The 17320-nt window shown below is 37.6% G+C and overlaps 1 protein-coding gene across 10 annotated transcripts in view; it reads right to left on the bottom strand.

The window, feature by feature from the left end:
* DNM1L (dynamin 1 like) overlaps positions 1–17320 on the bottom strand; it is a 59356-nt gene that overhangs the window by 32705 nt on the left and 9331 nt on the right. For 5 of the 10 annotated variants that reach the window (XM_033222461.1, XM_033222462.1, XM_033222458.1 and 2 more), the window contains exons 2-5: positions 9514–9661; positions 3762–3808; positions 2975–3046; positions 181–267 (exon numbers count right to left, since the gene is read on the bottom strand). In XM_033222461.1, the coding sequence (XP_033078352.1) occupies positions 181–267; positions 2975–3046; positions 3762–3808; positions 9514–9661 (354 nt within the window). Of the gene's footprint in view, positions 1–180; positions 268–2974; positions 3047–3761; positions 3809–5304; positions 5344–9513; positions 9662–12685; positions 12811–17320 lie in introns of those variants that run through there. The other 5 variants (XM_033222460.1, XM_033222456.1, XM_033222455.1 and 2 more) reach the window with 2 other exon arrangements.

Raw genomic sequence — 17320 nt, forward strand, 5'->3', positions numbered from 1 at the left:
TGTAGAGTGTGGTATCCTGGAAGCCAAGTAAAGAAAGTGTTTCAAGGAGAAAGGAGGGCTCAATGTTATCAAATGCTGCTAACAGATCAAAGTGATTGCAAAAAGAAGCTGATTATTCTCATATGGGATGTCAAGGAAGTGAAAACAACCTGACCAAATCTACAACTATTCCTTCCTTACCTTGGTCATTCCTGGCAAATCCACAAGTGTCAAATTGACAACGTTGGGTGAAAAAATCTTAAGATGAATTGGTTCAGGGCTCACTCCCTAGAAATAAATTTTAAAATATTATATAAAAATCACATTAAAATTTCAATGAACTATGAAGTAATAAACTTCATTTCAAGTACATAGACATTAATGCTTTTAAAAATGAATTAAGTAATGATCCCAAAAACTTTTTTTAACAATCAAAACCTGATGAAACACATGGGGAGTTAGGTGGCCAGCCATATTAACAGGTTATAATCCTACCTCCATCCCTGTATCATATTATATACACATGTATTATACACCATGTATTATTTTACATTCTTTTCTCTTGATTATAAACACACACCTTTCCCTTTTTTTTTGAGACAAGTTCTCACTCTGTTACCCAGGCTGGAGTGCAGTGGTGTAATCATGGCGCACTGCAGCCTCAAAATCCTGGGCTCAAGCAATCCTCTTGCCTTAGCCTCTTGAGTAGCTGGGACTACAAGGTGTATACCACCATGCCCAGGTAATTTTTAAAAAATTTTTTGTAGAGACAGGGCATTACAATGTTGCCCAGGCTGGCATATACCATTCCTTAAACATGTTTAATAGATTTAGCACTGAAAAAAATAATGTATTCCTCACTATCCAACTTTATGAGGCTCCAAGTTCAGAAGGTAAGGCAAAGATAACAAGTTGTCCAAATCAGCTTGGTTCCTGATCTTTGAATATCAAGTGGCAAGAGTGTGTATGGTAAGAGATTCCTCAAGAAGTTTATCTAAATTTTTAATGTCTAGTAAGAATTTGGATAGTGAGAGATACATGTATTTTCTCTCCTGTAGACTAAGATTACTGTGTAGGCTCCTTTCTCTTCACCACTGGCCCTCTGCAAGTTTTAGGATTGAATCAACTATATGTAAAAAGACACTTATGAGATGTTTATACCCCATCTTTGTACATGCCCTTCTTTACCCTTTAATATATCCTCTTATCATCTGTTTATCCACCTTACGTTTTCCCTCATTAACCCACTGAAAATTCTAATTTGCCAGCAAGTTTTTAATATCCTTTACTCCATGTTCCCTATACAATTATATTTGCTATTTTAGATTACTCTGTGCTACTTTTTCATTTTAAATACTCCAGTGTTCCAAAGCCAACAGATGTCAATACCTGTCATACCTATTTAGGTTGTATATTTCTCATGATCTTTATTGCCATGGCATTCCCCTATCATGTCCAATACAAAGCTTTGCCCAATGCCTTTACAACTCCAATCTCATAGACATTTTAAATCCTTCAGGGCTTTATGTTAGGCATATGCAGTCATTTACATATTTTGACATAAAAATTATATAAGATCAAAGTATCATTTACTTCATTACATACGTGATTTGGGAAAGAAGAGATGTTTCATAGATTTGGGGTTGGGGGACTTTTCATCTTTTAGACACTGTGGATGAAAAGCTGCTAGGTAAGTAAATTATATCCTCGCCATAAATTAAACATCTTGTAGGTATATAGACTCAATCTTTAACGACATTCAGTTTAGTTAACTAAAAACATTTTTTAATCACCACAACACTCTAAATTCTGGTACTGTGTAAAATTACCACCAATTGCTGAGTTCAGTAAGTAAATGGGGACTGTAGGAGAGATAATTCAGACTGATGTTATGATCAATAACATTCCAAAAGCCAAAAATATCCCTGATATAATTAGAGGAATGACGACAAGCTAATCTAGTTTCTGGCCACTTTTTCAACCCCTTCTACACAACATGGTTTCTAGAAATTCAGGGAAGTATGGCAGCAGTAGCAGTAACTCAAAGGTAACCAGCCTAGAGTTCAATAATGGACAAAGCTCAGTCAGTCACTGTATAACAGCAACAAATACTTTGAACAGTCATAAAGAGTTAACATGACTCTAAAAATGCCTTTCTGTCAGGAAATAATCTTTTAGCACAGTAACTGGCAGATACAAGGGTTCAATATTTGTTGAATGTTAGTACTAGGCTAGGGCCCACTTGTGAGATTAAATGTGCCTCTGGATAATGTAAGAATGGAGCTAAGAACAAAAAGGAAGGGAAATAAAAATTTAAAGAGATATATGTAAAAATGTAAAGAGAAAAATAATAGGAATAAAGAAGAGAGAAGACAGAAGACAGCAGGATTCAGGCAAGGCAGTGACAGTACCTAGTGTCAAGATTAACAGTATCTTAGATACCTAACTTACTTTACATTCTCACAATCTCAGAAAATAAGAAAATAACCAGTTGCTAATGTATTACTTTTCATTTTCACTAAAAAAAAAAAAAAAAAAAAAAATCCCAACGTGTCTCTCTTTGCTTTCATAAGCAAATCTAGCCATACACAGGCAAGAAAAAGAACTCCTCAAAAGATATATATAAGTGATACAATGCTTCCTGAGTTGGAGTACAATCAATCCATCAGAAAAAGATAACTTATTGTAGCAATATTAAGTAGAATTATATAATAATGTGGTATGTACATGACAGGAACAAGAATAAACACCTAAATAAAATACCTGATTTATATGAAAGCTTTAAGAAAAGGGATTTTAAGCAAAGTTCTATATATTTGTGAAAATACTCCATTTGTTTCAAAGTCCATTATGAATTTTCAATATCCATCGCTTCTCGGCCTTTTGGCTAAGATCAAGAGTATGAATTTACAATGCCCTTCACATATTATGTACAGAATACCTCAATTATATATTTACTGATGCTTATGCCTTCTAGCTCTAAAAAGATGCCTACCTTATTATTTCCTGAAATTCTTTCTGTTTCATTTTCAATTTCTTGTCGAATTTCATCAAAATCCGTGTAAAGCTAAAAATTTTCGAAATAAAAAAGCATAATATTCAAAATAAGATCAAAAGTTCTTAAGTTGGAGGGGAAGTCCATATACTTCAAGGATGTCTATGTATTTGCTTCAGAGAATAAATAAATTCTAATGTATACATATCATTTTCTGAGCTAAGGATTCATAGTTTTTTATGAGTTTTTTTTGTTTGGCTTTTTTTTTTTTTTTTTGAGACAGGGTCTGACTCTGGCACAATCACAGCTCACTGCAGCCTCAACCTTACATCCTCAAGCCATCCTCCTGCCTCAGCCTTCCAAGTAGCTAAGACTACAGGTGCATGCCACCATGCGGGGCTAATTTTTTTTAGTTTTTACAGAGACAAGATCTCCCTATATTGCCCAGGCTGGACTCGAACTCCTGGGCTCAAGTGATCCACCCATTTTAGCTTCCCTAAATACTGGGATTACTTGCATGAGCCGCTATGCCTGGCCATTATGAACTTTTCAAAGCTTCCTGATCCCACAACAATTAAGAATCACCAAATCACAGAGAAAATCAGCCTCAATTTCAAGTGTTTATTCCAATAAACTGTGGTTGGAAACATTACTAAGATTTATTTGATAAGGAATAGTTATAGTTACTTCAAAATAACTTAATTGCCAATTATTAGAAACTAAATTATCAAGTATTCATACAAAATATTATTTTCAACATTATTTCATTATACACATGTGTGATTACCTTATTTTTGGTGTGAAGAAATTTACCCCATTCTTCTGCTTCCACCCCTGGAAAAAGAAAAACTCATTTATTAGAAACTATGGAAACTACTTTTTATCTTTAGGAATTCAAAAAGTCAACATAATAAAACACTTGTTAACTTGTATTTAATTCTGCCATTAAGTGCAAGTTAACAAGTATTTTAAAGTCTGCTAAATTATATTTTTCTAAAATTGTATTTTCTGCTAAATTATATTTTAAAAAGGGTATGGTGTATTTCAAAAACATGACCAACTTCAGGCAGAGCTGCTCACATGTCTTCCCACCAGCTGAAATCTAGATTTTGCAAATAAAATTGTTTATTTCTCTTTTTTTGTGTGTGTAGTTATATTACAGTAAAAGGGATATTCTTTAGTTTTAAGCATCTTACATATAAAAGCAGTTTTCTGACGAAAGTAAAGTTAGTGGCTAAGAAGAAAAATTAAGAATCCCACTGAGTAGTGCAAAAAATGTATGTAACAGATTTACACATATGACTCAAGGAAAAATTTTACAATGTGTCAATGAAACAGCTAATTCTTCAGTTCTTTTTAAAAATTTGGTTTCCTGTTGGTTACCTGTAGAGTCACAATTTGCTGTTCCTTTAAAGAGCTCTCTCATTATTATAGAGCTAGCTGCTTTGTAATTTACACACACTTTAAAGGTGATTTTCCCCCAGGGTCAAGACTTTTCCCTTGGAACTGGAGGCAGGAAAGAAATAAAATGGAAGAAAAGAAAAAACAAGAACCCTGGTATATGCAGCGTAAGGAGTTGCCACTCTCCATTAGTTTCCAGTCATAGGTCTATTCCTCTTGTACTTGCTGAAAGAGGAAAATAGATTCACTGTTGCACTGTGTGAAGTAGTCTAAAACTTGAAGAGCAAGATACATTCTGTTTTTCCTAGAGAAACTAGAACTGTTTAATTGTGTAAAGATAATCTAACTTTAATCTCCTCCAAACACAGCTGTTTTGCTTTTGTCAAATTTAGAGAAGGTTAAAATATCTTAATAAGTTTACTGAATAATGCACATCAGCCACCTGAAGTCTACATAAAAATGATTGTAAGATATTCAGATAAATAGAAGAGTGAGTCAATGCTTTGGTGGGATAAAGGTAAATAAAACTGGATCCTTTTTGCAGATAAAATGCTCACCTACTCGTAGCTTAGTACCTTCTTCCAAGAAGTCTCATTGGAGGACTGGAGTAATCTAGGTGAACAGAACTCACAAAATGCAAGTACTACATACCAAAGAGCTGTTTCTACTTTATCTTATTATATTTAAAAAGGCCTGACTTCACAAGCACGTCTTCAAAAATAAAAATAAAATAAATTACATTCACCACCAAAAAAGCTTGCATTTTGATGCAATGCCAAAAAATAACAAGAACCACTAAAACCTGCAATCAATGTGGATGGGCAAATAAAAATGGAAGAAAAAAAAATGCACACAGCCTGTAATAGTACATAAGCACACATGCAGGCATAAGAGAAAAAAAGGGTCAAAAGCAAATGGATAAAGGAAACCTTTAGAAAGGTGTCTTGAGTTTTTCCATGTAGCAGGGTCTGTAGTTAAAGAGAAACAGCACAGAATAAGTTTAGTGCTTATCCCTAAAATGTTAAACCTTATTAAAAATTCAAATGTGCAGAAACCTGATCACATTTCAAATGCACATAGCATTCAATCATTCAAAATTTACAACTTGAATTAGAGGGACGTATATAATATTTTTAAGTCACAGAAACAAAGCATATTGCTTGCCATAACTTTTTTAGGAAACAACCTTTCCAATATAATTAGCTATATCTGCCTTGTCTGAAGGTAGTTATCTCAATTGATTGTTCAGTCAGTTACAGATGGAACTCCTTGTTCTACTTTTCCCCCTTCTCACTACTGCACTTGACTAGTCTAAAAAATAAAAATTAAAATTTTAAAATTAATAATAAAAAAGTTATGTCACCACTGTTTCTAATTCTGACACAAATGAAGCACAATCAATCCACTATTCAAAAATTTGGGACGGGTGTGGGGCTCACACCTGTAATCCCAGCACTTTGAGATGCCAAGGCAGACGGATCACCTGAGATCAGAAGCTGGAGACCAGCCTGGCCAACATGGTAAAACACCATCTTTACTAAAAAGACAAAAATTAGCTGGGCCTAGTGACACACGCCTATAATCCCAGCTACTCGGGAGGCTGAGGCAGGAGAATTGCTTGAACCCAGGACGTTTCAGCGAGCCAAGATCACTGCGCCACTGCATACCAGCCTGGGCAACACAGCAAGACTCTGCCTCAAAAAAAAAAAAAAAAAAAAAAACACATTTTGCCTGAGATATCTGATAACCTACTATTGGAAAAGATAATTGCCTGATTTTTAAAAATCTACAAAATATACTAAATACATCTTTCAAAACCTTAAAAGTTAGTTAAGTATATGCAAGTATTTGCCCCATTGGCTAAGACTGGACTGTATAAGGGTATTTTACTTGAAACATATATTGGATTTAATAGAACACTGCAGAAAGTTAACTCTTCACCTTCATGGACTCAATCCAAAGGGAGACTACTGCCTGTATCATTGCACCTTATGCAGAAAAATTAATCCTATCTCTTTCCTTTAATTCTGATGTATAATTTTACTGCTTTTTTGAGGGGGCAACTGATTGCTTTTACAAATAGGTTACTTAAAGAAATAGGGGTAATAATTCAAATTATACCAAGATCTTAAGCATTATTCTATGAAACAGGTATGTTTGCTTTTTTTTTTTTGAGATGGAGTCTTGCTCTGTTGCCCAGGCTGGAGTGCAATGGCACAATCTCGGCTCACTGCAACTTCCACCTCCTGGATTCAAGTGATTCTCCTGCCTCAGCCTCCCGATTAGCTAGGATTACAGGCACCCGCCACCACGCCCAGCTATTTTTGTATTTTTAGTAGAGATGGGGTTTCACCATGTTGGCGAAGCTGGTCTCAAACTCCTGACCTCAGGTGATCCACCCGCATCGGCCTCCCAAAGTGCTAGGGTTACAGGCATGAGCCACCACGCCCGGCCTATGTTTGCATTTTTTAAAAAGAAAACAAAAAAGCTTTTGCTTTAGTTCAACAACTTTTCTCCCCAAAATAAATTCTTTTTTTTTTTCACATTTTTTTTTCCAATTTCTACTGACACTGTTCAGAAGTATCATATATAGCACAATTTTGGCCTTTAATCAGCATGCTACTTTTGGATTTTGTCTCAAAGGAAAGCTGAGGAAAGCCTGATTTATTTCTTACAAATATATGAAAGATAACTGTGGAGTTCTGTTCAAACTGAACCACCCACCACTCCACTCTAAAACATAGTTTAGTACTGTTTTTAATAAAAATTTAACGGAAAATTCTTTCACATTGGCAGAAGTAGGGGGCAAGCTGAGATGACCATAAATGTACATGTTGACACCTCAGTTATCCCACAGTTGACAGAATGAAGAATCCTATGCTAAATAAATTTCCTGATAGTTGAATTATACATATTAAACACTAAAATGTTTTACTTTAGCCAGTTTCGATGGAGCTACATCTAAAATGGATTATACTTCTCCATGTCATCTTAGAATGTACTACTCAATCTATTATTGGTAACCTAGGTCTTTGTCATGTATCTAAGCCTTCACTGGCTAAAATCCCTACACAAAATGTTAGTAACTGATTCCTTCTTTTTTTTTGGAAAGTTAATGTTTTCCTCCCTTTCTCCTCTCTTATTATCAGGCTGTCAGGTAGTTCACACTCTTCTAGCTAACTATATTGTTTATCTGCTTCATGGTTTCTAGTTTTCTCTGGGTTAGAATGATTTATGATATGCTAGAATTGTTTATTCCAAGGATAAAGAAGCTCTGATGAAAAACTAAGGAACTGTCTATCCTAGAATAAAACATGTGAAATCTAGTACTCAAATTTATATAATCTATATTGTGTTTGGGGTAGTTGAGTTGCCATTTTAGGCAAATGTATATACACAATCAGCACTAAGCTTGGAAAAAAACAATAGGCAGGCAGATTTACTGACCAACCACTAAGAGGAGACATCAACAAAACATAGTGGACATAAAAACAAAGAGATACCAAGGAGCTGACACTTCTATAGCTGAAATGTACACCCTTTTCTAACAAGCACAATTTTATCTAAGGAAACACTGCCCAAAATTCAAATAGTTTCTGAGAGACAGGATATCACAGGCCCCCTCAAGGTGACAGAAGAAAATGAAAGTTTAAAAAAAAAAAAAAAAGAGAGACAGACCTAATATATACTTTCTTAAGGTCTTAGTTTCAGGTGTTTGGTAAATTTGATGAAATCAGTTAGTGGGGATGAAATTCTAGAAGTGTTATTCTATACATTTGAAGGTGAACGCTAGATTAATCCAAAATGATTAAATTCAAGGTTCAGAACTTCAGTAAGTATTAGAGAAATGCAAAGTGATGAATAACATACCCAGAAGCTACCTAATGTAATTAAAAGGCTCCCATATATCCACTGGCAATCTATCTAAAAATATTACTTGCAACATCTACAACTACACTAACTTGCTTCAGTGACTAACATTCTAGAGTCATAGCAGATGCTCATGAAGTTTTCTTTCCCCATTAAAAAAAAAATTCAAGTCATCACCACCAACAGCTCCTACAGTAAATGAAAAAAATCAGACACAGAAATTAAAATAAGTTCAATTTTGTCAATACTATCATCCCATCTTAAATCAGAATAAGAAGTAGAATAAAACTGCATTGAAAACAGATCTCTGCAGATAAGTAACAGATATGGTACTCTGCTGCAAAAGTAATTTAATAATTAGAGCTATGTTACAGAGTTCTATAAATAAGAAAGTCTGAGCCAAATACTGAACTAAATAGGAAGATTAAATACGTTACTCTCATTCAACATTTCAAACCTCACTAATATAAGTACCACAGGATACATATTTGATAAGCAACTTAAAATCTGCTGATAGAAACAGACAGCATTCCCTAACATATTTTCAATTTAATCAAAAAAGAACGGTTATAAAGGACAATGCTTATTTTCTTCTTCTTTTTTTTTGAGACTGAGTCTCACTCTGTCGTCTAGGCTGGAGTGCAGTGGTGCAATCTCAGCTCACTGCAACCTCTGCCTCCTGGATTCAAGTAATTCTTCTGCCTCAGCCTCCTGAGTAGCTGTAACTACAGGCGCGTGCCACCAAATCTGGCTAATTTTTGTATTTTTAGCAGAGACAGGGTTTTACCATATTGGCCAGGCTGGTCTTGAACTTCTGATCTCATGATCCGCACTTTGGGAGGCCAAGGCGGGCAGATGACTTGAGGTCAGGAGTTCAAGACCAGCCTGGCCAACAAAGTGAAACCCTGTCTCTACTAAAAATACAAAAATTAGCTGGGCGCGGTGGTGGGCACCTGTAATCCCAGCTACTTGGCAGGCTGAGGCAGGAGAATGGCTTGAGCCCAGGAGGTGGAGGCTGCAGTGAGCCAATATCGCACCACTGCACTTCAGCCTGGGTGACAGAGTGAGACTCCCATCTCAAAAACAAAACAAAACAAAACAAAAACTACTCTTTCTTTACATTAAGAAAGATGCATACTACTTCTCACAGGACTTCTGTTTATGCTACAGCCACTAATTTCTAATTGTCTAATCAATTCATATCTTTTTAAGAACAGATCAAAAATGAAGAGCTGTAAAATAATTCTTATCTCAAATCTGAAATTTACCATTTTCTTCTCCTGTTGTTTTTCGTTTATCTTCTTGTGAAACATGGACGAGTTGTAGAATGAGAGGTCTCCGAGTGACAATTCCAGTACCTCTGGGAAGCAGGTCCCTCCCCACCAGGCTTTCTAGCACTGAGCTCTTTCCGCTGCTCTGAAAACAGAATATATACAAGAGCAAAATGAGTTTAACACATTTTTTGTTAATTCAATAAACTATATTAACAAACCAGCATACAGAATTGTTTTAATTAGTGCAGAGACTTTTTTTTTTTTTTTTTTGAGACGGAGTTTCACTCTTGTTGCCCAGGCTGGAGTGCAATGGCCACGATCTCAGCTCACTGCAACCTCCGCCTCCCGGATTCAAGCTATTCTCCTGCCTCAGCCTCCCAAGTAGCTGGGATTACAGGCACGTGCCACCAAGCCTGGCTAACTTTTCATATTTTTAGTCGAGACGGGGTTTCTCCATGTTGGTCAGGCTGGTCTTGAACTCCCGACCTCGGGTGATCCACCTACCTCAGCCTCCCAAAGTGCTGGGATTACAGGCATGAGCCACCACACCCGGTCACAGACTTTTTAAATGAAAGATAATTTTATTTCCTATTACATATCTATTTGTTTTTAAGCCAAAACCAGAAAATAAAAGCCCTGTTTTCCCATAATTTTCCCACCCGTTTTGATACTCCACCAACCAGGTTTCAAAACCTACATAATATTGGTATATATAATATTATGCCTATAATATGTAGTTATTTTACTAATGGGGCAGTAATGCATATCTTTTTCTCTAACCTTCTATTTTTATTAATTATTATTATTACAACGTGTCACTCTATTACCCAGGCTAGAGTGCAGTGGTACGATCACAGCTCATTGCAGCCTTGACCTCCCCAGGATACGGTGATCCTCCCACATCAGCCTTCCCAGTAGCTGAGACTACAGGCACGCACTACTATACCTTTCTAATTTTTGTATTTTGTAAAGGTGGGGCTTTGCCGTGTTGCCCAGGCTTGTCTCAAACTCCTGGGTTCAAGCAATCCTCCCACCTCAGTCTCCCAAGTGCTGGGATTACAGGCATGAACCACTGCTCCTGGCCTAACCTGCTTTTATTTTTAATGTAATAATCAGGGATATTGTTCCATATCAATACATTAACTACTTCTGTATTAATCCCAGCACTTTGGGAGGCTGAGGCAGGCAGATCACCTGAGGTCAGGAGTTCGAGACCAGACTGGCCAACATGGCAAAACCCTGTCTCTACTAAAAATACAAAAATTAGCTGGGCATGGTGGCACATGCCTATAATCCCAGCTACTCGGGAGGCTGAGGCAGGAGAATACCTTGAACCCGGGAGGTAGAGGTTGCAGTGAGCCGAGGTCACGCCACCACACTCCAGCCTGGGCACAGAGTGAGACTCCTTCTCAAAAAAAAGTAATAGTTAAAACAGTATTCTACTATGTGTAAAACCAAACCCGAACTGATGAGCATTTAGATGGTTTTTGCTGTTATTAACAATGCTGCAATAAATGTGCTTATACATATAACCTTAGTCACTTATCCTATTACCTCACTAGATTTAGTTCATTTAAGTTAAATTGCTGTGATTAACAAGCATACAGATTTTAAGCATTCATAGATACTGCCAGATTGCAAAGAAGATGGCATCAAGCTGTATTTCCAACAGTTACCACTTTGTTCAATTTGCTACAGCCCCATCAGTATTAAGCATCATTGCTTTTTTTTTTTTTGAGATGGAGTCTTCCTCTGTCGCCCAGGCTGCTGGAATGCAGTGGCACGATCTGGGCTCTCTGCAACCTCCACCTCCTGGGTTCAAGCAGTTCTCCTGCCTCAGCCTCCCAAGTAGCTGGGATTACAGTCGTGTGCCACCATGGCCAGCTGTTTTGTATTTTTAGTAGAGACAGGGTTTCACCATGTGGTCCAGGCTGGTTTCAAACTCCTGACCTCAAGTGATCTGCCCGCCTCAGACTCCCAAAGCATTGCTTTTTGAATCTTTGCTACTTTGCTAGATGGATACTGACAGCTCATTTAAATTTGCATTCCTTTATTATTGAGGTCAAGCATCCTTTTGTTTAAGGGCTTTCTAGATTTCTCCTTTAGTGATTTGCTTATTCAAATACTAGCATTTTATATATTTCTTATTAGTTTATAATAAAGTTCTTTATCCATAATAAGTATTTCATTGTATGTTGTTTTAAATATTTTCCAACTTTTTATTTTGAAAATTTCAATGCCACAAAAAAAGTTGCAAGAATGGTAACAGTGAATACTCATATATCTTAACATAATTCACCACTTAACATTTTTGACACATTTACTTTATGTCTCTGTCTCCTTACATGTACACACAAAGACTTTTTCTCCTTTTGCTGTCCTATTTGAGAGTTAGTTACAGATATCATGATACTCCACTCTAAATATTGTGGCATGCATCTCCTAAGAACAAGGGCATTCTTCTATAAGATCACAATACAATGATCACATTCAGGATTTTTTTTTTTTTTTTTTTTAAGAGATGGGGGTCTCATTCTGTCATTCAGGCTGGAGTGCAATGGCGTGATCATAGCTCACTGCAGCCTCTAACTTCTGGCCTGAAGAGATCCTCAAGCCACCTCAGCCTCCCAAGTAGCTGGGATTCCAGGAGCCAGCCACCACACCACTCATATTCAGGAAATTTAACATACATACAATACCAATATCCAATTACTAAATAATAAAAAATATCAATACTAACAGCTTATGGAATAATCAAATAATATATAAACCTCTATTATACATTTTAAAATATTTCTAAATTTGTCATTTTTCTTAAGTTTGCAATAAACTTATTTTTCTATACAGTATATTCTCTATTTTTTACTTAGTCAAAACTTGTACTTTAAAAATTTATTTTCTACAAATACAAAAATCCTAATTTCATCTGTTATGTCAGACAGGGTCTGCAGGAAGCAGATGGCCCACTCAAATTAGATTAATTTAAAGAGAGTTTATTTACAAAGGGACTATTTACAAAGCTGTGGGTGAGGCTTACAGGAAATCACAAGGGATATTGCAGTAACTCAGGCTAGTAACAGGAGAGCAGCTCTCATCACCCCAAAGCCTAAAAGGAAGCACCAGGACTAAGAGTGACACAGCCAGCTAGCCCAAGGCTCCTACATACAGAATGTATGAGATGGGGAATCAAGACCAGGACTTTTTTCTCCTCTTTCCTCCAATTCCCTGCCAGGGCTCCTCATTTCCACATCCAAATCAGAAGACAGAGGACATAGGGGCTCATTCATGTTGTCCAGAAAGGTCCCCTATGATGGAAAACACAAAAACTGAATGGATCTGGAGAGTTAAATTGAAGAATATAAGACATATTTGAGAAACTGCAGTTGTGATATCCAGGGTAGCCCCTCTCATTAAATAAAACAGGGTGCTTTCCATCATTTCATTCCTGTACTCTGATACTGTACTCTGAAATAATTTTAACAACATATAGACATTTCCTGTTCTTTGTATGTCTGATGTGTCCGTAAAAAAAATCGAATTCTCTGATTTTTGAATTTATAGGCATAACTACTCATAGTAACCTCAGAATTTGTTCATTTTTCTTATTTATAATATTTTACGTTCTATTTTTTATGAGACTTTCCAAATGACTATTAAACTGATTGGCCAAATATTTTGCTGATTTTGCTTTGTAATTGATTTTTTTTAATATTTCTAATTTCTTCTTCCTGGGATTCTTTTTTCCCCCTGGTGAAAGGAGGGTTTATCTGTTCTTTAAAAAAGTTCCTTGAATGTAAACGTTAGCTTTTATCTTTATTTCGGCTACCGACACTTGCAACCCTCACCCACCCCTAACACAAACATACATTCCTCTAATCAGTCATCTCATCTTCTTTCTTCCACACCAAGAGCTGTGGTTCTCAATTACACAGTTTGTGACAGAATTAGAACAACACAATTACTTGTTTGCTTTTTATTTCATGTTACACAAAGATTCTCAAAATAATAACACCAACAATACCACCACCACCATTATTACTGAAAGTTTTTTAAATGTTTTGCATGTAATCCTTCCATTCTCCTTCCCACCCCTTTACAGACCATATCTTCTTTCAAACCCTCATTTGGTCTTAGTTACGTGTAATACAAATCACCAGTCTTTAACGTGTCTCTAGTCATTCTGATTCTCTAATAGATTCCCCAGGAAGGGCTAATGGGAACAATATTCTTCAAATTCTAGCATATTGTTTGTGACTTTTTTTTTTTTTTAGAGAGTCTCACTCTATCACCTAGGCTGGAGTGCAGTGGCATAATTGTGGCTCACTGCAGCCTCCATCTCACGGGTTCAAGCGATTCTCTTGCCTCAGCCTCCCAAGTAGCTGGGATTACAGGTATATGCCACCACACCCGGCTAGTTTTTGTATTTTACAAAAGCGTATTATACAAGGTGTATATCTGCCCACCTTGGTCTCCCTACTGTCACAGGAGAAAGGAGACAATGAAATTCCATATTTAAGATAAGAACATGGCCGGGCGCGGTGGCTCAAGCCTGTAATCCCAGCACTTTGGGAGGCCGAGACGGGCGGATCACGAGGTCAGGAGATCGAGACCATCCTGGCTAATACAGTGAAACCCCGTCTCTACTAAAAAATACAAAAAAACTAGCCGGGCGAGGTGGCGGGCACCTGTAGTCCCAGCTACTGGGGAGGCTGAGGCAGGAGAATGGCGTTAACCTGGGAGGCGGAGCTTGCAGTGAGCCAAGATCCGGCCACTGCACTCCAGCCTGGGCTACAGAGCCAGACTCCGTCTCAAAAAAAAAAAAAAAGATAAGAACATGTACACCAGCCCGGGTGTGGTGGCTCACACCTATAATCCCAGCACTTTGGGAGGCCAACGTAGGCAGAGTGACTTGAGGTAAGGAGTTTGCAACCAGTCTGGTCAACATGGTGAAACCCTGTCTCTACTAAAAATACAAAAATTAGCCCGGTGTGGTGGCGGATGCCTGTAATCCCAACTACTCAGGAGGCTGAAGTAGGATAATCACTTGAACTCAGAGGCGGAGGTTGCGGTGAGCCAAGATCGCGCCATTGCACTCCAGCCTGGGCAACAAGAACAAAACTCCATCTCAAAAAAAAAAAGACAGTAATCTGATTCTTTTTTTTTCCTTTTTCTTTCTTTTTTGTTTTGTTTTTTTTTTTAGAGACACTGTCTAGCTCTGTTGCCCAGGCTGGAGTACAGTGGTGCAATCACAGCTCACTGCAGCCTCCAATTCCTGGGCTCAATAGATCCTCCTCTCAGCCTTCCAAGTAACTTGGACTACAAGCTCACTTGTGCATGCGTGTGCGTGTGTGTGTAGACAGGGTCTCACTATATTGTGTGTGTGTGTAGACAGGGTCTCACTATATTGCCCAGGCTAGTCTCAAACTCCTGGGCTCAAGCCATACCCCCACCTCGGCCTCCCAAAAGTGTTGGGACTACAGGTATGAGCTACCACACCTAGCCCTGATTTTCCTTTACTTATAAAGGTAAGAGACTCTGTGAGTTCTGCCTCTATGTCTAAAGGATTTTTATTTTTCCTTTTAAGTCCAATAATTTTTCTAGACTATGCCTCAATGTTGGTCTATCGTGTCACTGTTCTTAGGTATGTGCTGTACTCTTCCAAAGTTTAGTTCCCCATCTACTTTTATTTCATTAAAATTGTCTTGTATTGTAATTTTTAGTACCCATTCTGTTCCCTTGCTATAGTTTTCTTCTTTGGGGACACATAATATACATATGTTGGATTTTCTTTACTTGTTTCCAATGTGTCAATTTCTACAAAATTCTTTTTACATCTCTTTATTTTTAACGTCTCTCTCCTTTTCAGCTTCTTTCCCTCATAAGGTGTTATCTGTTACGTTTACTTGCTCTTGTGTTCCTTCCAATTTGTCTTTATTTCTAAAATAAATTTTGTTTCATTTCATTCATTCATTCATTCATTTAATTTATCCAAGACAAGGTCTCACTCTGTTGCCCAGGCTGGTGTGCAGTGGCACCAGCATGGTTCACCACAGCCTCAACCTTCACAGGCTTAGGTGATCCTCCCACCTCAGCCTCCCAAGTAGCTGGGACTACAGGCAAATGCCATCACATCCAGCTATTTTTTCTATTTTTTGTAGAGACAGGGTTTCATCATGTTGCCCAGGTTGGTCTCAAACTCCTGGACTCAAGCGATCCTCCTGCCTCAGCCTCCTAAAGTGCTGGGATTACAGGTGTGAGCCACCATGTCCAGCCATTTTCTTTTATTTATAATACTTCACTATCACTTAATTTTTAAATTTTTCTTATGCGAATTAATTTTTTGAAATGTCTTATCATTGTAGTGTCTTCTGTCTTGCCTTTTGTCTTAATATCTCACCGTTTTTCTTTGTTTTCTGTCTTTCTGGTGTACTTTCATCTCCTTGTCTAGAGGGATCTTGTTTTTCTTCAAAAATTTGCATGAGATTTGACAACAATCATTTCATACTGTTGACTTTTGAAAGAGGCTTGGCTCTGAATAGCTATTCTGCCTTTATACTCTAAAACTCCCTCTTGTTGTTTTCATATAGTATTCAAAAGTATAGTTTCTTGCTTTCTGAGATATCTTGGCCCTGTTCACCTCCCCCGCTTTTATCTGGACCTTCTCTTTCCTTGGTCTGTCTGTATTCTTCAGAGGATACTCAATTGTATCCTCACTTCCTTCTTCTTGTGAGGAGTGGGCCTGGAAGGGAGCTTCGGTTAGTTTTTAAAGTTTCATGAAGGAACGCCAGTCCCTTCAGACTTTACAACTGATCTCTTTCACTCACCCATTGTCGATGTGTGCAACACCTTTCCCAAATTCCCATTTCGGCTGGTATTCTAAAATCGGCCCTTTAAAAAGCTTTCTAGTGATTGCCTTTGGGTTATTCACAATTCCCCGCTCCATCAGATGTGCCACTGCTTCCTTCTGCTTCTTCCAGCATGGATAACAATGGTTTGTTCCCAATCTGCTGGTACTTGAGCGTTTGCAGAGAAACATAGTCAACTAATTTTCTTGTACACGTTTTCTATGTGTTTTTGGTTTTCCTATCCTATTTGTTCTGTGTTTAGGGGAAAGTCATATAGACATTTAGGAAACTATTCTACCACTGCTGTCATCTTCCCAGGATCCCTAATATGGATATTTAATCCCCTAGAAGTACCAAGACTAATGTTTAGTCTTATAAAAGTTATTTTATACTTCAGTCATAAAAAGGAGTAAGGTACTGATGCATGCTATAACATCGATGAACCTAAAAACATTATTCTGCTAAGTTAAAGTCAGTCAGTCACAGAAGACCACATATTATTTGATCCTGTTTATATGAAATGTCCAAAATACGGCCAGGTGCAGTGGCTCACACCTGTAATCCCAGCACTTTGGGAGACCAAGGCGGGCAGATCACAAGGGCAGGAGTTCAAGACTAACCTGGCCAACATGGTGAAACCCCATCTTAACTAAAAATACAAAAATTAGCCGGGCACGGTGGCACGTGCCTGTACTCCCAGCTAGCTACTCAAGAGAGGCTGAGGCAGGAGAACTGCTTGAACTCGGGAGACAGAGGTTGTAGTGAGCCAAGATTGCGCCACTGCACTCTAGCCTGGGCGACACGGCGAGACTCCATCTCAAAAAAAGATAAATGTCCAAAATAGGCAAAATCTATAGCTGGAAAGTAGATTATGTGGCTGTTTAGGGATAGAGTGAAGAAGAATGGGGAGTGACTACTAATAGATATGAGGTTTCTTTCTGGAATGATGGTATATT

The sequence above is a fragment of the Trachypithecus francoisi genome, unplaced genomic scaffold (assembly GCF_009764315.1).
Source record: "Trachypithecus francoisi isolate TF-2019V2 unplaced genomic scaffold, Tfra_2.0 Lachesis_group11, whole genome shotgun sequence".
In the NCBI taxonomy this organism is placed as follows: domain Eukaryota; kingdom Metazoa; phylum Chordata; class Mammalia; order Primates; family Cercopithecidae; genus Trachypithecus; species Trachypithecus francoisi.